The sequence below is a fragment of the Pelophylax lessonae genome (assembly GCF_965119305.1).
Source record: "Pelophylax lessonae genome assembly, chromosome: 2".
Lineage (NCBI taxonomy): Eukaryota > Metazoa > Chordata > Amphibia > Anura > Ranidae > Pelophylax > Pelophylax lessonae.
This window is the reverse complement of record NC_138769.1, coordinates 621,192,957-621,216,995: the sequence shown is the minus strand read 5'-3', so window position 1 is coordinate 621,216,995 and position 24,039 is coordinate 621,192,957. Positions and strand designations below refer to the sequence as shown.

Genomic DNA, 24,039 nt, shown 5'->3' with positions numbered 1-24,039 from the left:
AGGGTGTTGGCACACAGCTGCCTGCAGGGCGCAGGACCTCATACATCACAAGCTGTGAGCATGGAGTTTATCAGCCGAGCTTGTGGCGCGCCTATGAATAATTCATTTAATCAGCTATTTCAGGCCAATATTGCTATGCGTGCAGGCCAGTTTTAGTCATATTTAATAAATATTTGACTCTTGTCATTTCTCATTATTTATAAAATGTCAGCAGTCATTACCCAGCATTCTTGACAAAAGAGCCTCTAATTCCTCTGGTGTTATATTATATTACACTGCATTCCCTTTGTATTATTGCACAGTCTGTTCTAGTTAGGTAACACACTTGTTGTCATGAGTGAAGCAAAGTACCCTCAAAATAGAAAGTTTTTCTCTTTTTTTTTTTTTTTAAGTAACTACACAAAGCAAAATATCTACACAAGACACCTATCATGGAAAATACACTTTTGACTCCTGGATTGTATATTGAGTCTGGGACAGTGGATTCATCCACAATGAATCTGAAAAGGTTCAGCTGTACTACTGTGGAGGGTGGATGTGACCCAGAAGTTAAAGCTGTATCCCACCCAAAACTTTTTTTTTTTGGTGGTGGGGGCAGAGCATTAGACTATCCTTTTAGCTTTCCCCTCTCTTCGCAGTCTAGGGATGAGGACCAGAAAGACAAGAACCAATAGAAAAATCCATCACGTGGGTCAGGTTTTTTTTATTGTCTGTACCAAATGTACACTGTGAGAAAGGGTCCCCTAGTATAACCCTGAAGGGGGCCCCCTGCCTACACTACACCTCAAAGTCAGTTTCTCTAGATATACAGAATACTTTTGCTTTTGTGGAATTTTTTTTTTAAAGGTAAACATTCTTTACAGAGTTTCCCAAACTATACATGCATTAGGTTTATCCAAAAGTTTTTGCATTTACTATTTCTACTGGGTTAAATGACTGCAATCACAGTGCTATTTGCAAGCACATTCATTGCCTGCTATGGCTATAGCCATGCTTTGTGCTGTACCTTCTTATGTTGGTGACACCTGCCTTCTTCATTTTTTATCATGTTGTCACAGGGAGAATAAATGGGGGACATTTTTCCTAATGTATTCAGACTTGTTCTTCAAAACTGCTTCTTTAATTAAAATGAGTGTCACAAATATTCCCCCCAGCATTTATAGCCATATGGTAACTTGGTCACTCTAATTTAATCACATTGGAGTGTGTCAAGGCAAATGTTGATTGTCCAAGAACAGGATGGGAAAGGTATGAAAGTTTAGCACTCCAGGAAAGGCTTTAATAAGCTGCAAGGTTTCTTACAGAACAAGCCTGGTTGAATTTGATGAATTTTTACTAACAATTTGTAATGATTTTTTAACACCAATAAAAATAATGGCAAAAATGTGTATGTGAGGTGGGTGGGGGGGGGGGGGTTGTTAGAAAGGCATGGGGTACACAAACAAAAAAAAAACTTTCCAGCACACTTACCAGCTAGCCTTCCAACAAACCAAGTTGACCCTGTCTTAACAATTCACATCAAAAACAGAGTTTAATTGCACACATTTGCAAATATATGTGGAAGTGGTAGTACTTACTTCAAGGCTCCTCTGTATACTGTGGTCCTAACTCTATATTTTTAAGAGTCTCCAAGTTGGAGCATATATAGCAGTGGGTAAAATAAGGGCAGGTTTGACTGGAGGGCATTGGAGCAAATTTCAGGAGGTATGGGGGCGCTAAAGAAAGAAAGGTTTTGTAAGCAGCGCAATCAGTTGTTCTTTCTGAGCATCTTTGTTTTACACAAGATGTTTGTCCACCCCAAACTAGTTGATCAGTTGACTGCCACCTCATGTGTATGGGTAACCTTAGATATCTATGTAAGAGGAATCAACTTAAAGCAGGACTTTATCCTACTCCCTAAACAAAATGTTTTTTCCCTGCCTGCCTGATGCAGTGTTCTACACAGAAAGGTTGGGAATAGGGGGTAAAATGGCGCTGCCCAATATACCATAAAAGGCTGCATTTACAATTGAGCGTAGCGTTTTGGCGCGTTTTTACTGCAATTTTTTTTGCCGCGATTTTACCGCAATTTTCAGGCGTTTTTGGAGGCAGGCATTGACATCTATCAAAAACGCTGGTAATCAGCCCAAAAAGAAGCTCATGTACTTTTTCCAGCTACAGGCGTTTTGCTTCAGGCGTTAAAACGCTCAGATTTGAACAGGGGCCATTTAAATGAATGGGGTTTTACTTGTTGGGCGTTTTGGAACGTTTTTTTTGAGCGCTTTTGGAGCTGAAAAATGCTCAAAAACGCCCAGGTGTGTGAATGCAGCCTAAAGTAAAAGAAAAGGACCCAATCAAGGGTTTGCTTCTATACCATGTCAATACAATCAATCCATAATATTTAATAAACAAAAACTGTCAATCAAGTGACCAAGTGCTTAGAAAAAAAATGTTTTGTGTACAACTAATGCAAATGAAAAGATATATATATATATATATATATATATATATATATATAAGGTGCTTGGTTTAAAGTGACTAGGTAAATGATCAAATCTAATCCATAAAAACACATAGTGTATAAGTAAAATCAACTCAGTGCAAAAGTCCAGGAATCAAATCACATATTTGAGCGTCACTTCCGTCTCCGAGGAGCGTATCTCTGGGCGCTTGGAACGCATCGCGTTCCGGAAGAGTTCCATTGTGATCTACCTCACGGATTGTGTGCCCTTTTTTACTGCCTGTGATTTATCATTTTATGTGAGTACATCACCAATAAATTTCAATATATTTTAAAGGTACTACAATATACAAGCCCTTCTTTCCTCTTCTATACCTGGAGCATTCCTGGATGCATATTGGCCACGTTTTAAGGAATTCTAAAAGATACCAATAGGAACTATGGGATACCAATAGAGGTCCATAGGAGCCATATTTCTCCAACTACTCAAGGCTTACTACCCCTGTGGGGGTTAGTATCTCTGGTGAGTGTTGTCCTGGGAGTGAGGGGAGCACGAGTGATCCATCACACTAGCCACACTTGAAGAGTACTAGAATTTGGACGCAAGCACTTTTTTTTTACTCCTTAATAGCACTTTTATCTGTGATTTAATTCCTGGACTTTTGCACTGAGTTGATTTTACTTCTACACTCCAGTGTATATGTAGTGTGTGTATATATATATATATATATATATATATATATATAAATATATTGTAGCAGAGCGTCCCAGAGAGAGCCAGGAAAAGTCCTGTTCGGGGTTTATACATCTCCCAGGCATCTCTCGTATACCTTAGGGATCTCTGATCCATGATCCAGTTCAGGTCTTGGTCCTCTTCCCCAGGCCAATTTAAACTCACCTGAGACAGACGGCCAGTGCTCTCTCAGCCTGGGAAAATAGACAACGTTTGTCTATGAGAGCGGAAGGTCAGTAAAACTACCAGTTTGTGTCTTTGGAAGCTGACAAGCTGTAGGCTTGCTCAGTCTGTGTTAGTGAGGGACTGCATTGTGTGTAGTAAGCGCCGGGACACGGCTAGGCTTTTGTTTATTATTATTATTCCTGCTTGTTTTCCTTAAAGCACTGTACAGCACCTGTATATAAACTTGTATATAGCACCAATAAACACCGCACTGTTTGTCACTACCTCACTGGATTTGGTATATGTGCCTGAAAGACTGCTCATCCCAGGGAGCTTTGCACCTGCTACCTGTTCCCCAGCTTACAATATATATATACACATACTGAAATATATACTTTTTACTGCCACATTTTGCACTGTCACCATTAATTTTTGAATTTTTGGAATTTGCACTGAATTGATTTTCTAATTATATCAAGACACATCTATTTATATATTTCAGCACTGGGTCACTTTGTGTTTTTATGGATTATATTTGATCATTTACCTAGTCGCTTTATATCCAAGCATCTTATATATATATATATATATATATATATATATATATATATATATATATATATATAGTTTCATTTACATTATCTAGTTGTACACAAAAAAAAAATTTCTAAGCACTTATTTACATTTTTCGGTTTTTAAATATTATGTATTGATTGTATTGACACCGTATAGAAGCACGCCCTTCATTGGGTCCTTTTCTTTTACTTTGTATGGTATATTGGGCAGCGCCATTTTACCTCCCCCCATTCCCATTTCTATTATATATCCTTTTTGGACTATATATAGGAGGTAGGCTGCAGCCAGCATTCAAATTTATCTATCCTAGCGCGGATTCTCTCCCCTCTTACACAGGAAGGTTACTTACCCACCCAGTGGATCCAGCGTTGTCCCACTGAGATCCCCTCTCTATAGCCGACACACTCGGGTTATCTGCCGCCATTTTCTTTTAGGAGGTCATCGGGAGGATCAGTCAATCCTATAGATGGCATGCCAATAGGCCCGTCCCTCCAGCTTTAGTAAATGGAAGCTCCCGGCGCCTCCTGGGATATCCACATCATATATCCTGAGGGGCACCAGGTGGCGCTGACGTCATTCGCCTAGCAAATGACAGAAGAGGGGTCGGGAAGAAATTTTACCAGGAAAGATTTTGATAAGAAGTTAAAAGGAAGAAGAGAAAAAAAAAAAACCCTGAAGTAGGGGCAATATAGAGAGGAGGAAACCGCTTTAACATTCACAGCAGAAGCCATTTTGCGGGTGCCGAGCACTGAATGTTTGCAGGCACCCGCTGATCGTTGGGCAGGGACTCAGAATGGAGCTCTGTATATGTAACAAAGCAGAGCTCAGTTCTGATAGGGGGGGGAGTGATTGATTTTTGTGTCCCAGAAAAGCAGGGAATAAAATCTGTCACTTCCCTTAGTAAAAGCACTCAACACAGTACACAAAAACACTGGCTAGGCACACAGTTAACCCTTTGATCGCCCTAGATGTTTAACCCTTTCCCAGTGTCATTAGTACAGTGATGTATGTAGCAGAATACATATTGGCCTAAATTTATGAAAAAATTTGATTTTTTTTTTCTTTTTTTTTTATTTGATATGTTTTTCAGCAGAAAGTAAAAAATATATATTTATTTCTTTTTTTTAAATTGTCTGTATTTTTTGTTTATAGTACAAAAAAAATGCAGTGGTGATCAAATACCACCAAAAGAAAACTGTATTTGTGGGAAAAAATGGCATAAATTTTATTTGGGTACAGCGTTGCATGCGCAATTGCAAGTTAAAATAACACAGTGACGTAGCACAAAAAATGTCCTGGTCATGAAAGGGGGGGGTTAAAACCTCCAGAGGTCAAGTGGTTAAGGTAAGTTTAAGGCTTTCTTTTTTTTTTTCTTGCACACATGAATGAGTTTTGCTAGCATTTTTACACACATGTATAAAAGCTCAGGCACTTTTCTTGGGGCATACTCCAGATGTGGCTAGACCAGAGTCTTGTAGAGTGGGAGAATAATCTCTTTATTTCTGGAGTGAATCCCCTTTTTTCTACATGCCAGTATTCTGTTGGCTTTGCTTGCAGCGGCTTGGCATTACATGTCTACTAGTACCCCCAGGTCCTTTTACATCTTAGATTCACCCAGCGGTTCCCCCCCCCCCCCAGCTTGCTTTCGTGTTTCTGACGCCCAAGTGCATTACTTTACATTTTTCAACATTAAACCTCATCTGCCATGTAGTTGCCCACCCCATTATTTTGTTCAGGTCCGCTTGTAAGGTTTCCACATCCTGCATAGAAGATATTGGCATGCTTAGTTTAGTATCATCCGCAAATACCGAGATTGTGCTAGATATACCCTCCTCTAGATCATTTATGAATAAATTAAACATGATTGGTCCCAGGACAGAACCTTGGGGGACCCCACTTTCCACACCCACCCAATCAGAGTACTCCCCATTAATCACCACCCTCTGGACTCTATGGTCCATACCTACATTCCTTAGTTTGTACAGTAAGCGTTTGTGGGGAACGGTGTCAAATGCCTTTGCAAAGTCCAGATACACCACATCCACAGGCCTTCCTTTATCTAGATGGCAACTCACTTCATCATAGAAGGTTAATAGATTGGTTTGGCAAGAACGATTTTTCATGAATCCATGCTGATTACTACTAAAACCGTTTTCATTACTAAAGTCTTGTATGTAGTCTCTTAACATCCCCTCCAAAATCTTGCAGACTACAGATGTTAGGCTATCAAAAACGAAGAGATTTCCAGTCACAACTTACCAACCGGTCAGCACCAACCGAATTGACCTGTCTAACAGTATGCGTTAAAAACAGGGGTTTGGTTGCACACATTTGCAAATACATACGTAAGCTGCAGGCCCCGACAAGGCACCCTGTGATCTGCAGTCCCTAACTCTACAATTTAAGGAGTCTCTACAATGAGAGCACATGTATTTAATGGGATAGATGGAGGACAGGTGACTAGAGGGAGCCCACCCCTACTTAAAGGCACAGGGTCACACTGAACACCCAGCACATCGCACAATGGCGGCAAAGGTGTCAGTGCGTTGCCTGGCTCAATATAGATCAATAATGCATAAAGTGGTCACTGCCTCCATCTATAACTGGTCTTAATGGTAAGAAGCACTGGAAGGGCGGATGCATATCAAAAACGAAGAGATTTCCAGTCACAACTTACCAACCAGTCAGCACCAACCGAATTGACCTGTCTAACAGTATGCGTTAAAAACAGGGGTTTGGTTGCACACATTTGCAAATACATACGTAAGCTGCAGGCCCCGACAAGGCACCCTGTGATCTGCAGTCCCTAACTCTACAATTTAAGGAGTCTCTACAATGAGAGCACATGTATTTAATGGGATAGATGGAGGACAGGTGACTAGAGGGAGCCCACCCCTCCTTAAAGGCACAGGGTCACACTGAACACCCAGCACATCGCACAATGGCGGCAAAGGTGTCAGTGCGTTGCCTGGCTCAATATAGATCAATAATGCATAAAGTGGTCACTGCCTCCATCTATAACTGGTCTTAATGGTAAGAAGCACTGGAAGGGCGGATGCATATCAAAAACGAAGAGATTTCCAGTCACAACTTACCAACCAGTCAGCACCAACCGAATTGACCTGTCTAACAGTATGCGTTAAAAACAGGGGTTTGGTTGCACACATTTGCAAATACATACGTAAGCTGCAGGCCCCGACAAGGCACCCTGTGATCTGCAGTCCCTAACTCTACAATTTAAGGAGTCTCTACAATGAGAGCACATGTATTTAATGGGATAGATGGAGGACAGGTGACTAGAGGGAGCCCACCCTCCTTAAAGGCACAGGGTCACACTGAACACCTGTCCTCCATCTATCCCATTAAATACATGTGCTCTCATTGTAGAGACTCCTTAAATTGTAGAGCTAGGGACTGCAGATCACAGGGTGCCTTGTCGGGGCCTGCAGCTTACGTATGTATTTGCAAATGTGTGCAACCAAACCCCTGTTCAATTCGGTTGGTGCTGACTGGTTGGTAAGTTGTGACTGGAAATCTCTTCGTTTTTGATATGCATCCGCCCTTCCAGTGCTTCTTACCATTAAGACCAGTTATAGATGGAGGCAGTGACCACTTTATGCATTACAGATGTTAGGCTGACTGGCCTATACTTACCCGGGATATATCTCGGCCCTTTTTTAACCACTTGCCGACTGCCGCACGACTATATACTGCGGCAGTCAGCCCCCTACAGGCAAAGTGACATATGGGTACGTCGCTCGCCCGCGAACCTGTAGGGGGCCCCCGCTCGTTCCCTGCCTAGCCTGCGCATGTGACCGGGGGCTCCGATGTCAGCCAGCCACTCACGATCTCCCTCAGGAGAGGGAGAAAGACAGACGGCTGATGTAAACACAGCCGTCTGTCATTCTCCCTGAAGTAATGAGAGGCTATGCGATCCTGCTATGTAGGATTGTATGTCTCTGTGATTACTTCACTAGCCACGCCCCCTAACAGTTGTCATTTTTACAGTAACAGTGCATATGTATAGCACTGATTACTGTAGTAATGTCGTTGGTACCCCCAAAAGTGTCAAAAATGTCAGTCAGGGGTCCGATCTGTCCGTCACAATGTCGCAGTCCCGCAAAAAAAATCGCAGATCGCCGCCATTACTAGTTAAAAAAAGAAACCATAAAAATGAAATCTTTCCCGTAGTTAGTAAACGCAATAACTTTTGTGCAAACCAATCAAAATACGCTCATTGCAATTTTTTTTTTTTTACCAAAAATATGTAGCAGAAAACAAATTGGCCAAAAATGTTTAAAAAAATTTGATTTTTACATTTTTTTTGAGAAATTTCTTATGAAAAAATGTGAAAAATATTGTTATTTTTTCGAAATTGTCGATCTTTTTTTGTTTATAGTGAAAAAAATAAAAATTGCACAGGTGATCAAATACGCCCAAAAGAAAGCACTGTATATGGGAAAAAAAGACTTCAATTTAATTTGGGTACAGCTGCGCACGTCCGCGCAATTGTCCGTTAAATTCACGCAGTGCCGAATCGCAAAATAGGGCCTGGTCTTTGAGCAGCCAAATCCTCCAGGGCTTAAGTGGTTAAATATTGGTACCTCGTTGGCTTTTTTCCAATCAGCTGGCATCATACCCATCTGTAGACTATCCTTAAAGATCAAGAATAATGGTCTGGTAATCACCTGGCTGAGCTCTTTAAGAACCCTCGGGTGCAAGCATCCGGTCCTGGTGATTTATTTATGTTAAGTTTCTCTAGTTTAGTTCTAAGTCTATCCTAGCCATGGCGGTACTTCCTGAGGTGTATTTTTTAGTTTATCATTACAAGCTGGGTTAGTGTAGCCCCCCCAATTATTTTGTGAAGACTGAAGAGAAGAAATTATTTAACACTTTTGCCTTCTCTTTGTCCTCTGTGGCCAGATTTCCTTTGTCTTTTATGGGGCCAATGTGTTCTGGCCTCGCTTTCTTACTGTTTATATACTTAAAGAATTTATTGGGGTTTTTTTTACTCTCTTCCGCTATATGTCTCTCGTGTTCTATTTTAGCCGCCTTGATTTCGCCTTTACATTTCATATTACACTCTTTGTAATGCTTAAATGCTGCCAATGACCCCTCAGCCTTGTATTTTTTTTATTTGGGTTGTAATCTAGGTGTGATCGTATAATCAATCCAATCAGTGTCCATATCTTCTTTTGGTAACTTAATTGTTAAATGGGCGTTCACGTTATGTGACTGACACAAAAAGGGAACTCTGCCATGACAGTTGGTTCAAACTGGTTCTGACCACAAATGTCTATTCTTTGATCAAACAGGATGGTAGGTGGTTAGTTTTCATCAGGGGGTGAGTGTAATCACAGGTTCAAACTTTGTTTCCTACAGTTAACAGAAAAGTGTACATTAGCTCTTAAAATTAAATGACAGTGAAAAAGCAGAAATAACTGTATATATAAATATGAGTATATAGAGAACACATCTATCAAACCTACATATATTTACTCAGGAGTCTTTATTGACCAATAGTAAGGTAAGGAAGGAAAGAGGAACTAGTTTAGCTGTGTAAGCAGAAGATGCCTTTTCTAAATCACACATCATACCTTTATAATTTCCTCTAGAAAAAAACGACAGGCCATTAATACTTTGTCTCTATACAAAACATATATTTCTTTCTCATCTGTTGAGGGACACAGGAAGTCTTTAAACCTTTGGGTTATACTGCCACCTACCCATGATATACTGGCTTGTTTCAGTTTTTTGCTAGTGTTCTCAGGAGAGTGGAGGTATTTTCTTTAGATCTGCTGCTCCCTGCTTGAAATATTTTTCCACTATCAACATCCGCTGGTAGATTCATGCCAGTTATGTTAAATCCTGGAAGGCTGTCCAGTCAGCCAATGCACACAGGTGTCCCCAGTTTATACTGGTGTTCCTTCTGTGACAGCCCTGAAGTTCCCTAGTCATCTACAGCTATTAATCGATTCTGGCTGGATCTGGAAAGCTCTCCAGTTAACCATGTATTGCAGGTTCCCATTCATTATCTATACTGATATTCTCTCTGACAGTCTTGTAGTGAGTACCTTTTGCTACAGAAGTAACTGTAGCTGACTGGTATGGACAGCTTCAGCACTTTTCCTTTATATACATTTGAAAAGAACACATTAGTTTGAAGAGTGTATCAGAAAGATATGCAGGAAATCTATACAAAATCTTAATGTAAATAATTTAATCAAGGAGTGTTTGTTTTAAAAACCTTCTTGTATTGTATAGTCTGTAAATATGCTGTATATACATAGTGTAAGGGTGAGTAGCTCAACTGGTAGTGGCAGCGGTAAACCATGCATGACACAGGCACACCTAGGAATAGTCCAAGCTGGTTTATCTTGCAATTTGTTTTTTCAACAAGACAGCAAACAAATAGTTTCAATGCAGGAGTCCTTTGTACAGAGAGTCCATTTAATAAAAAAGCATCTAATCAAAACCACTAACAAAATCCAGGATAGTTTCTAACTACAGTTGTGCTCATAAGGCTACATACCCTGGCCGAATTGATGATTTCTTGGCCATTTTTCAGAGAATCTGAATGATAACACAAAAACTTTTCTTTCACTTGTGGTTAGTGTTTGGCTGAAGCCATTTATCAGTCAACTGTTTTTACTCTTTTTAAATCATAATGACAACAGAAACTACCGAAATGACCCTGATCAAAAGTTTACATAGCCCAGTTCTTAATACTGTGTATTGCCCCCTTTAACATCAATGACAGCTTGAAGTCTTTTGCGGTATTTGTGGATGAGGCTCTTTATCTTCTCAGATGGTAAAGCTGGCCCATTCTTCCTGGCAAAAAGCCTCCAGTTCCTGTTAATTCTTGGGCTGTCTTGCATGAACTGCACGTTTGAGATCTCCCCAGAGTGGCTCAATGATATTGAGGTCAGGAGACTAAGATGGCCACTCCAGAACCTTCACTTTATTCTGCTGTATACAATGACAGGTCGACTTGGCCTTGTGTTTAGGATCATTGTCATACGTCCCATGCGCAGCTTCTGGGCTTATAAATGCATATTTTCCTCCAGTATTTTTTGATAACATACTGCATTCATCTTGCCATCAATTCTGACCAAATTGCCAGTGCCTTTGTAGCTCACACATCCCCAAAACATCAGCGATCCACCTCCATGTTTCACAGTAAGAATGGTGTACCTTTTATCATAAGCCTTGATGACTCCTCTCCAAATGTAGCGTTTATGGTTGTGGCCAAAAAGCTAAATTTTGGTCTTATCACTCCAAATGACTATGTACCAGAAGGTTTGGGGCTTGTCTCTGTGCTGTTTGGCGTATTGTAAGCAGGATACTTTGTGGCATTTGCCAAGCAGTGCCACAGTTAGGCACCAACATATGTAAGTGTACATCTATTTATATTTTTTAATTCCACAGAATAAAGATGCTATTGCACGATTATTCGTCTATTTTATATTTTTGTGGAATTCCTGGCATTTCTCTATTCCTGCTGGAAAAAATGAGCATACAAATTCCTTACCATAGCCCAGGGGGGCAATACCATAGGTCTGGTTATCTGCATCGGAGGCTTTCAAGGTGATCCCAAGAGTGAAAGTTTCCAATTTAAGTGAGCTGGGTCCTGGAGGCCTTTAGCCTTCTAGTGAGTGGCCTGTTTGTACACGGGTGGAGGCGCACTGTATACAAGCACTTTTATTTAAGGAAGATATTGAACACTTATCACTACTGGTGATTAGAAGAATTTGTTTGATATCGATATTTCAATTTATTAATTCATCACTATATGTGTGTTTCATAATTCTACTGTATTATTTTACAGTTTTCTAACTAAACTGCGCCTCAAATATAAACACCCATATATTTGCATTCTGCAGGAGACTCACCTCGTGGGATCCAGGGTCCTCAGTCTTAAGAAAGCTTGGGTCGGTGCACATTATCATGCCCCATTTATGCCAGGGGAGTTAGTGTGTTAATACATAAGTCCTTACTCCTTACCGTTTCAGCTCCTGGAGGTAAAGACAGACCCTGGGGGCAGGTATGTCCAGCTCCACATCACAATAGTTGATACCCCATAAATAATAGTTGGTCTTGCCTCCACCGGCTGATGTTGATCTATTATACTTATTGATGAATACCATTGCACAGTATGCTATTGATAATGTATTGATTGTGGGGGGGCTTTAATTTGGTGCCTTCTCCCGCTCTGGACAGGCTTCACTCCTCTGGTTCCGGGACGACTGGTATTTCCCATTGGGCATCCTCTTATTCCCTGACAGATGTTTGGCGGCACTCCACCCCTCTGACAGGGAATATACCTGCCACTTCGCTACCTTCTAGACAGTCTCGCATAGACCTGGCTTTTGCCTCCCCTGCTGCATTGCGAAGGGTGGTCTCTGCTGAGCTTCTGTCCAGGGGGGGGGGGGGTCTTGGATCATGCCCCCTTATCTGTCACCATGCAGTTGTCAGTTATGGTGGGTCGGGGGTTGTGGAGGCTGTCCAGATACTGGATTCTGAACCAGATGATCTGGGAATCCCTCCCTGAGGAGGCGGCGAGAGGGGCAGAGGCAGCCTATGTAGCCCAACCATCACAGGGTAATTATGCGATCTGGCAGAGGCCCTTGCGGGAGGTGACCCTACAGCTCAGCGGGTATTCGAATTTGGAGACAAAAATGGTAAACTTTTGGCCTGGCTAGATAAACGGCAATGTGCTGTCACACACATTGGTAGGATTAAGGGACAGACTGGGGGTTTACTGATGAATCCTGAGGATATTAATGACAGATTTCTGCAAAACGCTTTATTCTTCTAGAATCTCGTATAACCTGACTGACCTGTGCTCCTATCTGGACCAGATCTCTTTTCCAACCCTGGATTTGGAGACTCAGACTAAATTCGATCAGGACATATCTTTAGAAGAGTTGCAGATGGCAATGGATTTTTTACAATCTGGGAAAGCCCTGGGACCTGACTGAATTCCTGCTGAATTCTACTCTTTATATCAAGACCTGCTGGCACTTAGGCTCACGTCCCTTTTTGCCCAGTTCTACTCCTTGGACTCCCTGCCAGACTCACTGTCTGAAGCACTTATAATGCTGGTCCCCAAACCGGGTAAGGACCAGAGGATTGTGCCTCCTAAAAGATCATCTCGTTAATTAATGCTGATGCTAAAATACTGGCAAAAATTCTTTCCCTTCACATCTCTGGGGTGATGAAAGAGCTGATTCATGTTGATCAGACTGGATTAATGCCTGGAAAGGGTACGGACATTAATATCCACGGTCTCTTCTTTAACATGGATACACACCACTCTAACGAAGGTACAAGAGTCATAGCTTCATTGGATGCTGAAAAAGCTTTTGACTCTGTGGAGTGGGGGTATCTTTGGAAGGTCTTCCAGAGATCTGGACCTAGGTTCTTACAATGGTTGGGCATGCTTTACAAATCTCCTGGGGCTAGGATTCGTACTAATGATAGGCTCTCTGTTTTTCCCCTACAGAGAGGAACTCACCAAGGGTGTCCCCTCTTCCCTAGCCTTTTTGCATTGGTCTTAGAGACTTTGGCCATAATGGTTAGGAGCTCCCGACACATTGAGGGCCTGCGGGTTGGGTCATTGAAGGAAAAAATCTCCCTTTATGCCGATGACACCCTGCTGTACCTCCATAATGCAAACTCCTCGCTGCAGGCGGCCCTCGAGGTCTTTGATACGTTTGGAAGGTTCTCTGGGGTATGCATTAATTGGTCCAAGTCTGTTCTTTTTCCTCTGGACCCCCAGGCTAGGGCTTCTATGGTCTCCACCCCTCTGCAGTGGGCAGAGGAATTTAAATACTTGGGCGTTCGGATCACTCGTGATTTGCACTGCTTAATTCAACTGAACCTTCATCCAATACTTCTACAACTTCAAGCGCACTGCTCCAAGTGAGCCAATCTGCCATTGAACCTACTAGGACGTATAAATATTTTCAAAATGATCTATCTCCCTAAATTCAATTACGTCTTTTGAAACAGCCCAACTTGGGTACTTAGCTCCTTTCTCTGGGGAGGATTGAGGATTGAGCGAAGTCAACCCGACAGCTCTCGGTACATTTCGGCGGACTAGAGCTACCCATTTTGCAAATATACTACTGGGCGGCTACTCTGGTCACTGTTAGATGGTTGTTTGAGCAATCCTGGGCCAACGCAGGGGTTTGCTTAGAGGCGGCGGTTCTGGGTTCCCTGACAGAACTTGGTAACCTGGTCTTTAGGGGCCCTCGGGCCTACGATTTGCTACCTTGTCCCACCAAGACTACTCTGCGAGTTTGGATGGTGGCTAGGAAACGATTCCTCCAACTTAATCACTGGTCCCCATTCCACCTGTTGTGGGGTAAACCATCACTGCCCCATTCTAGGACAATTCCAGTTCCACAACTATGGGCTCGCTTTGGGATGAAAACACAAGGATATTATGCCTGCTGGGGTATTGTTGCCCTACTGTGACCTGACTGCCAGATACAGATTGCCTAGGTGTATGTTTTTCAGATATTATCCATTGTATTATGCTGTGAGGACCCAATTTCCTGTTGCACCTATCCTAAAGGCAGACCCAATAGAGGATATCCTGGTGCAGGAGACTGGTGAAACCCCTATCTTCCCTTTATTTGGTTGTTCTCAGTGTTGCATCTCCCAAAATTGACAGGCTGTGGGAGAGGTGAAAGGAGGACATCTCAACTCTAGATAGAGAAAGTTGGGAAGAATGCTTTGAGCATAATGTTAAGATGGTAATTTTCTCCTGTGACAGACAGATTGATTCTAACAAAGTTTTTGCATCAAATCTTTTACACGCCTCAGAGACTACACCAGATTTACCCACATTGTTCCCCAGAGTGTCCTAAATGCCATCCTAATAAAGATACACACTATCCTATGTTTTGGTCCTGTCCCAAGATGGCAAGATGAACAAAGGCCTCGCTGTACCAAAACACTGCTTGCACTTCTATTGTATTACGCTATAAAATAAATTCTGTGTAAATGGTTTTCCCTCGCTCCCCCCCGCGGTGGTCTCCTGGGTATCCTCTATTGATGCAGTGTACTACCAATGTGCAAATTGAAGTACATTAGTAGGGGATGCCCCGGAAAGTACAATAAGGTTTGGCAGCCCTGGGTAGAGCAGTGAGGGCCCCCCTGTAGGGGCTTGGCTGCTTACCCTAGGCTGTGTTGTGTCCCCTGATGAGGTTTCCTTCCCCTTCTCACCTGTTGATGTGTCAATAGTGTGGATTTCGCATATGCACACATCTTCTATGTTTCTATGATTAATTATTGTACACTGATTCTCCTTTATTACTTCTGCTGATTTGTTATGTAAACTAAAACTCTTGTACTTTTCCAATGTATTTTTTCTCTGTCAATAAAACCAATTCTGGTTGTTAAAAAGATGCAGTGTACCGGTGTGAGTTAGATACATACTATGAATGGGATTTCAACTTAAAATGCATTTTCCTGCTGTAAGATGCATGTTTTAATGAAGCAAAGCAAACAGCTACATCTACTAATGTAGTGTGTACTCTGAAAATATCCTACGTTTAAATGGAACAGCAGCACACCCTAGTGGTTATTTTGTTAAACAGATCCAAGATTTTTTCTACATGCCATAATTATAGTGGGTTTTATTTCTAAAACTGTCTCAGGAGAAAACGTAAAGGCTAAGTTCACCTTTTGTAAATAAAATAAATAATAAATACACATGATTTTACATGTAAAAAAGTGCACTGCAGCCTGCGATCAGTGGATCGCATGTGCAGTGTCAGGCTCCTGCAGACACTTGGTACAGCTGTCTACCCCATATAAGCAGACAGTTACTGAAGTGCAGGAAGAGTCAATGAACTGTGAGGGCATTCATCAGCACTCTCGTAGTTCATTGAGACCTACAAGCCATCTGCCATGGTGGAAGATGGGACTTCTGTAAATGATGACACGGTTGCATGGGTGGAACCCCACACAGATGTGCTATTTTTAAAATATGACAGTGGGTGCAGGGAAAACAACTGCTGTCACAGGAAGGGGATCAGCATCTATACAGTAACATGTTACATTAAATGCAGGTGTAACATGTTACCAAAGGTAAAATTATTCTTTAACCCAATCCAATGTGGTGAGAGTGTGTTATTACAGTGAAGGAAAGTGTAGAACTGTGTCAGTGCACTGGCTCCAAGTACAGAAGTGCTTGTTGGGGCAGGAGCAGCGAGTGAAGAAGTGCGCATTTCTGTTGTGGTGGCAAGTGCAGAAGTGGTTGTCAGTGCAGTGGTGGTGAGTGCTCAAGTGGGTGTCGATGCAGTGGTGAGGACTGCAGAAGTTAGCTTAGTGAACATTGGTGCAGTGATGGCAAGTGCAGATGTGAACATCAATGCAGGAGCTATAAGTAGGGTATTGCTTGTTTGTTCAGTGTCATCAAGTGGAGTATTGCACATCGGTGCAGTGGCAGTCAGTAGATTTTTGAGTGGCACTGAGTGGGTTATTGTGCATCATGGCAGTGGAAACAGTTGGGATTTTCAGTTTAGTGCAGTGGCATGAAACATGGTCAAGTGGCCAGGAGGGGGAGCACATAGCACAGCAGTAGTATAGCCATCTAGGAAGCACGTAGAGCAGGGGTGTGAGGGGCAAACACAAATTGGATGGCATGTGACATATCTATAGGAACATACCACAACCACCAGCCACCTATAGAGGGGTGCACTGAGAGCCGAATCATACTGAAGACCCTTCAGCTGCAGCCTGGATGATAATCCTGCGCTTTTTCCCTATTTAATGTCCTGCAGATGTAATATTTAATTCAATCATCAGAGTGGCCATCACCACATGCACAGTAGTGTGTAGTCAGTAAATTATGGCGGCAGTAACCCGCGCATGCGCAGTCAGCAAGCATGTGCAGATCTTTACTGCCATATTCGCCTGCCGCCAGCTACATAGACGCAGACACAACCAAAAAAAGTCATCATTGTACACAGAATGTGTGTAGCACATCCAGGGTCTCTGGCCTGCTGCTGGCACTCCCCCTTGATTAATCAAAGCCAGGATCACTGTATGCTCACAGAAGGTAGCTGAAGTTATCAAAAAAGCAGTTTGAATCTGTATGTATAAACAACACTGCTCCAGACACAAATAAAGAAAGATGCAAAGTAACGTAACAATACTTTTGTATCGTTGTGTTCATTCATCTGCAGACCAAAGTAATGAGCTTCATCTGCAGATAACATCCGTACAAAAAAAGCAACATAAGTAAAAAAAAAAAAGATTTCTAACTTGAACCCCTTAATAACCTTTACTCTAATCAGGCCCTAATTAACTCCTTATTCTCTGTCTCTATTTACATTTAATTATTTTCCTGCTGTTTTTTGTTTTTCTTTTATTATCCATTAATATTTAAACTTTATTTGTTTTTGTTTAATATTTTTACACATTTACCATATATTGAAACATTTCCCATTTAACCACTTTGACCTCTGAAAGATTTATCCCCCTTTGTGACCAGGCCATTTTTTTTTGCTATACGGCATTGCGTTATTTTAAATGACAATTGCGCAAGCATGCAACACTGTACGTAAATGACATTTTATTTTAATCCCCAAATAGAGCTTTCTTTTGGTGGTATTTGATCACCACTCAGTTTTTTATTTGTTGTGCTATAAACAAAAAAAGACCGACAATTTTGAAATTAATAAATGTAGGCCAATATGTGTGTATATATATATATATATATATATATATATGTATTAACTTGTTATCTTTAGTAATAACAAAGATATGGCTGAAATACATAGGTCCATAGCAGAAATGTAAAAACTGCTCTGGTCCATAGGGGGTGAGCAGGTACAGGGGGGCGCAGTGCTTAAGAAGTCCTGGTATAAAACGAATCATTGGATTTTGCATTTCTCAGTATCAAATTTCAATTTAACTTCCAAAACATTATGTTCCTCTAAACAACAAAATGTGTACCCTGTGTTATTATTTGCACCATTCAATCTTATTTGTGACCTGAAACTAAGGGGAAAAAGAAAATGAAGCCTTAAATTATATGCAATGTACCCTGTTTACCTGCACAGGATATGGATATTTAATTTAGGAATTATTTTATTGCACCAGTCCATCTTTTTCCCATGTATTAATAAAGCGTTGATCTGGGAACACAGTTACCGTACTTACAGTGCACCCGGAAAGCATTCACAGTGCTTCACTTTTTCCACATTTTATTTAGAAAGCCTTAAATAGATTAAATTCATTATTTTTCTCAAAATTCTACAAACAATACCCCATAATGTGGAGTGTAGTAATCAGAATAAAGTGATTACCTATAGCGCTTGCTAAGTAATATCAACCAATATGATAAATAATACATATAATAAATATTAAAAACCTGATGGTAAATAATTACTAATAATACATATAAATAATCAATGTCTGAAATACATGTGCACAAACATATACTAAATTATTTAAGGAGAGTCCATATTTTGGTAACTTCCACCAAAAAAGTGACTTCTGAGTGAAAAGTCCAAAGACTTGTGTAGATAAATAAGTGCAAGTGCTCCTTTTTCCTCTTCCCAGGTTGCCCTTCACCGTAGAAAATAGGTAAAATTCAAACTCACCTGAAAACGTGGGTCCTATATGCCTTACGGCATTAAGACCAACCGTGCTTAGGAGACCATCTCCAGATTCAGGTACGTCCCTCCTGGCGGGTAAGGATATCCCTCTGCAGTACCACTTCCACTGCTGGCCGTCTCCAAAAGTGGTTAGATCTCCCCAGGGACTCGATGGTACAATGATCCTCCTATTGGGTCACCTCCAGCCACGGAGTATGTAAGGGAATAAAAAACCCGGATAGTGCAGTACTGTATAAAAGTGTTTTTTTTATTGCACACAACCCCGGTCACTCCAAATACATACAGTCCCAATAGTGATAAAAAACTGGTGTAAAATATCAGGAAACATCAATAAAAGGTAAAAATTTTCAAGCGGTGAGATGAAACGTGGGTAAAGTCCATAAAACAAGCAAAAAACGCCGTCATACACAAGGGCTGCGAGTGGAGAGCGATACTCCACTCGCTCTCCACTCGCAGCCCTCGTGTATGACGGCGTTTTTTGCTTGTTTTAGTATAGGTTTTTGCACATGTATTTCAGTCATTGATTATTTATATGTATTATTAGGAATTATTTATTTACCATCAGGTTTTTAATATTTATTATATGTATTATTTATCATATTGGTTGATATTCCTTAGCAAGCGCTATAGGTAATCACTTTATTCTGATTACTACACTTCACCATTGGCACTAGCACTTTACTATAGCAGCTGCTATTCATTCATTCATTCACTATATTTATTTAAATCTTCACTTATTGTCACTATATCACTAGGTTTTACACACCTGTACAGGTCCCCCATTGGCGCAGGTAATATACTCTGTATATTTTTTTCTCCAATACCCCATAATGACAACGTAAAAGAAGTTTGTTTGAAATCTTTGCAAATGTATTAAAAATAAAATTCACATGCACATAAGTATTCACAGCCTTTGCTCAATACTTTGTTGAAGGTTCTTTGGCACCAACTCTTAAGCTCCATCAGGTTGGATGGGGAGTGTCGGTGCACAGCAATTTTCAGATCTCCCCAGAGATGTTCAATCAGGTTAAAAACTGGGCTCTGGCTGGGCCACTCAAGGACATTCACAGAGTTGTCCCATAGCCACTCCTTTGTTATCTTGTCTGTGTGCTTAGGCACTTACCGACCGCCCGTCGCAGTTGTACGTCGCTACTTTGACGCTAAATACCGGGGTTATGGCAGCAGATAGCTGCCATAACCCCGTTATTTTTTAAAACGGCGGGCGATCGGCTTTCAGGTGAGGATGGTCCCTGTGGCTGATTCGATGCAGGATCACCCTTACGATGCAGTAGAACAGGTGCCCTCCCGCCGCACCCCGGCTGTTTTACCCACTTTCCGGACCCGCCGACAGCAGGGAAAACGATACGGTCCTCTCTCCACACAGACAGGAAGTCGAGTGAGGGAAAGATGGCCCTCACTCGATTCTATGATCTTGGATCTTGGAGGACCGGAGCAACGTCAATCGTCATTAAAGAGCCGATTTGTTTTAAACCCTTCTTTGTGAGATCTGAGGACTTTTTGACCCCAGATCTCACAATAAAGAGGTCCTGTCATGGCTATTTCTATTACAAGGAATGTTTACATTCCTTGTAATAGGAATAAAAATGATCACATTTTTTTTTTAAACTGTGTAAAAATCAAAGAAAATAAAATAAATAGGGGGGAAAAAAATTAAAGCGTCCTGTCCCCGTTAGCTCGCACGCAGAAGTGAACGCATACGCAAGTCCCGCCCACATGTGTAAACGGTGTTCAAATCACACATGTGAGGTATCGCCGCGATCGTTAGAGCGAGAGCAATAATGTGAGCCCTAGACCTCCTCTTTAACTCTAAGCTGGTAACCTATAGAAATGTTTAAAATGTCGCCCATAGGGATTTTTGAAGCATGACATGTTGGGTATCTATTTACTCGGCGTAACATTATCTTTCACATTATGGAAAATAATTTTCCTCTTTTCCTATTTTTTAATTAAAAAAGTGACTTTTTCCAAACAAATTGCGTTTGGAAGACCACTGCCCAAATACGGTGTGATAAAAAATATTGCAACGATCTCAATTTTATTCTATAGGGTCTCTGAAAAAAAAAAATACAATGTTTGGGGGTTCGATGTAGTTTTCCAGCAAAAAAAAATGATTTTAGCTTGTAAACACCAAGTGTCAAAAATAGGCCTGGTGGGTAAGTGGTTAGGGTCGTTGTCCTGTTGGAAGATAAACCTTGATCCCAGCCTGAGGTCCAGAGTGCTCTTGAGCAGGTTTTCATCAAAGATGTCTCTGTACATTGCTGTATTCATCTTTGCTTTGACCCTGACTAGTCTCCCAGTCCCTGCTTCTGAAAAACATCCCACAGCATAATGCTGCCACCACCATGCTTCTCTGTAGGGATGGTATTGACCAGATGATGAGCGGTGCCTGAATTCCTCAAGGCATGACATTTTCCATTCAGGCCGTAGAGTTTAACCTTTGTTTCATCAGACCAGAAAATTTTGTTTCTCACGGTCTGAGAGTCCTTCAGGTGCCTTTTCTCAAACTCCAGGCGGGCTGTCCTGTGTCTACTGAGGAGTGGGCTCCGTTCGGCCACTCTACCATACAGGCCTGATTGGTGGAATGCTGCAGAGATAGTTGTTCCTCTGCAAGGTTCTCCTCTCTCCACAGAGAAATGCTGGAGCTGTGTCCGAGTGATCATCGGGTTCTTGGTCACCTTCCTGAATAAGGCCCTTCTCCACCGATCGCTCAGTTTGGCCAGGCGGCCCGTTCTAGGGAGAGCCCTGGTGATTCAAAACTTCTTTCATTTACGGATGATGGAGGCCACTGTGCTCATTGGGACCCTCAATGTTGCAGAAATGTTTTTGTACCCTTCTCCAGATCTGTGCCTGGATACAATCCTGTCTCGGAGGTCTACACTAAATTCCTTGGACTTCATTGCTTGGTTTGTGCTCTGACATGCAGTGTTAACAATGGGATCTTATGTAGACAGGTGTGCCTTTTCAAATCATGTCCAATCAATTGAATTTACCGCAGGTTGACTCCCAAGTTGTAGAAACATTTTAAGCATGATCAGTGGAAACCGGATGCACCTGAGCTCAATTTTGAGTGTCATGGCAAAGTCTGTGAATACTTATGTACATGTGATTTTTTTTTTTTTTCCTTTTTTTAATTTTTAATACATTTTGCAAAGATTTCAAACAAACTTCCTTCACGTTGTAGTTATGGGGTATTGTTTGTAAAATCTTGAGGAAAATAATTTATTCCATTTTGGAATAAGGCTGTAACATAACACAATGTGGAAAAAGTGAAGCGCTGTGAATACTTCCGGATGCACTGTATGTGTATTGTAGGAGAGATATTACCAAGTACACCCACTACAGCCTCCTTGATGTGTCACATATCCCAAAAGCCTGATGTCTGCCCTAAAATGTTTCTCATAGGCACCAGTTAGAGTCAAGCCTTGGAAGACTGAATATAATATGCAATATATCAAGAGTGAGCAGGGAAATCTGAACTTCAGCAAGGTTTACACTAAGGTTTTTTTGTTCAAACAGCATGCTGAATCAGAATAGAGATCAGCACTGTAGCCATTGGCTGAATACAATGTTCAAATGCTGGACTGTTCGAAAGAGGCTGGTCGTTCTGCTGAACCAGACAATTTTTTGGTACATGTATACCCAGCTTTAGTGAATCACCCCCCCCCCCCCCCTTTAGCACTTTTGCAATTTTTTTGTATAACTTAAGCAGTTTGCTGAAGCTTCACCTGTCAGAACAATTTGCACGGAATACCTCCAGCAGTTTGCCTCTCCAGTGAGTCTCTTTGATGTGTTGTGGACCCAAATACCACCTCCTTTACAGCATACCGATTGCTCCAAGGCTACAGGTACACTTTAATAGGATCACTCTTTGTACATGTATTACAAGAGCTCTGTTTTTGCCTGTTCTGGCTTATATGTACCAGTGATTGAGGGATATATTTTGTTTTCTTAATATGTCTTTATCCTTTATTATTTTAGATTTATGGAGAATTTACAGACAGAAGTTCAAGAAATGGAGTTTGCCCAGTTCTCGAAGGGATTGGACTTCATGAGAAAGGAGGATTTCGCAGAGTGGCTGCTTTTCTTCACTGACGAAGAGAACAATGACATCTACTGGCAGAATGTGAAATCCAGGATTCCTCCAGGCGAAGTGTGTTCAGCAACTATTACTTTGAGAGCCAATAAAAATAACATTGCAGTGTTTGCCTCTTCTGCCAGGTGTCTCACTCATGCTGTCATTACCATAATAACAATAAGCCCTGCAAGTTAAAGAGGAGCTCTAGGCTCCTTCAGAAAAAATATTAAAAGTCAGCAGCAAATACTGTAGCTGCTGACTGTTTATATTGGGGCACTTACCTGTCCAGGCATCCAGTGGTGTTCTCACTAGAGCCTGATTATTCAATTGGTGCTGGGGCCGCCATCTTAAGTAAAGGAAACGTGCAGTAAAGCCTTGTGGCTTCACAGCTGATTTCCTACAGCGCATGCGCTGTGTAAATGCGCTCTAGTCTTCTGGGACCTCTGAAGTGCACTGAAGGCTGCGGGGGAAGGAGGGGGGCCAAACTGGTCAAAACTAGGTACCTGCTCCCCCCAAAAAGGTGCCAAATGTGGCAGCAGAGGTGGGGAGCAAGCATACAAGCGGAGCTTCCCTTTATGGGTGGAGCTTTGCTTTAAGTTTCTTTTTTTGTTAATGTACTTTACAACGTGGACATAGTTATAGTTTGCCAGGTTGAAAAAAAGTAAAAAATTCATATAGTTCAACCAATAGAAAATCATATACACAATCCTATACCCACAGTTAATCCAGAGGATGTGTTCTGCTATTACCTATTACAGGTGATTTTTCTATGACCACAGCTAAGTAATTTCCTAAATAGATTATTTAAAGCAGTTTTCCGGGGGTTTTTTTCCTAGTTACCTTAGCCCAGCTTGGACCAATGTAAATATGCATATTCCATACCTGGCTGATCCCTGTGGATGTGGAGAATCACTGTTGTAGTCTCCGCTACTACAGTGAGCCTTGCTATCTTCTGGGTCCCATGTTTAGCAGCTGCCCTGCTGCATAGTGAACAAAGAATTAATTTCTTGGCACGGCTCCCATTCAAAAAACGCCTTGCATTTTTCTCAATGAATGCAAAGCATTCTCTGACTGGACAAGAGGACAATCAAGACATCACTGCCCTACCTTTCCACCTTATCCAATCAGAGGATGCTTTGCATTCTTTGATAAACAAAAGGGAAGATAATGAGGATCACATACTAGCAGTGACTACTAAAGTGATTTTCTACTTCCACAGGAATCGGCCAGAAATGTTAATGAATAACTGTATTTTGATTTAAAGCACAATCGAACTTTCAGCTAAATATATTCTTAGGTGCATTAAAACAAATGTTTTCAAAGTGCTACTATTCACTTAAAAAAGACTGCCGCAGCTATTTAAAATAGCCAGTCCCATGCTGATATGTTC

General features: G+C 41.4%; 1 protein-coding gene across 1 annotated transcript in view; it reads left to right on the top strand.

Annotated features, from left to right (window-relative positions):
- Positions 1 to 24,039, top strand: part of LOC309547510 (calcium uptake protein 2, mitochondrial-like) — a 215,572-nt gene that overhangs the window by 175,638 nt on the left and 15,895 nt on the right. The window contains exon 6 of the mRNA XM_082247379.1: positions 22,553 to 22,724. Within this exon, the coding sequence (XP_082103505.1) occupies positions 22,553 to 22,724 (172 nt within the window). The remainder of the gene's footprint in view (positions 1 to 22,552; positions 22,725 to 24,039) is intronic.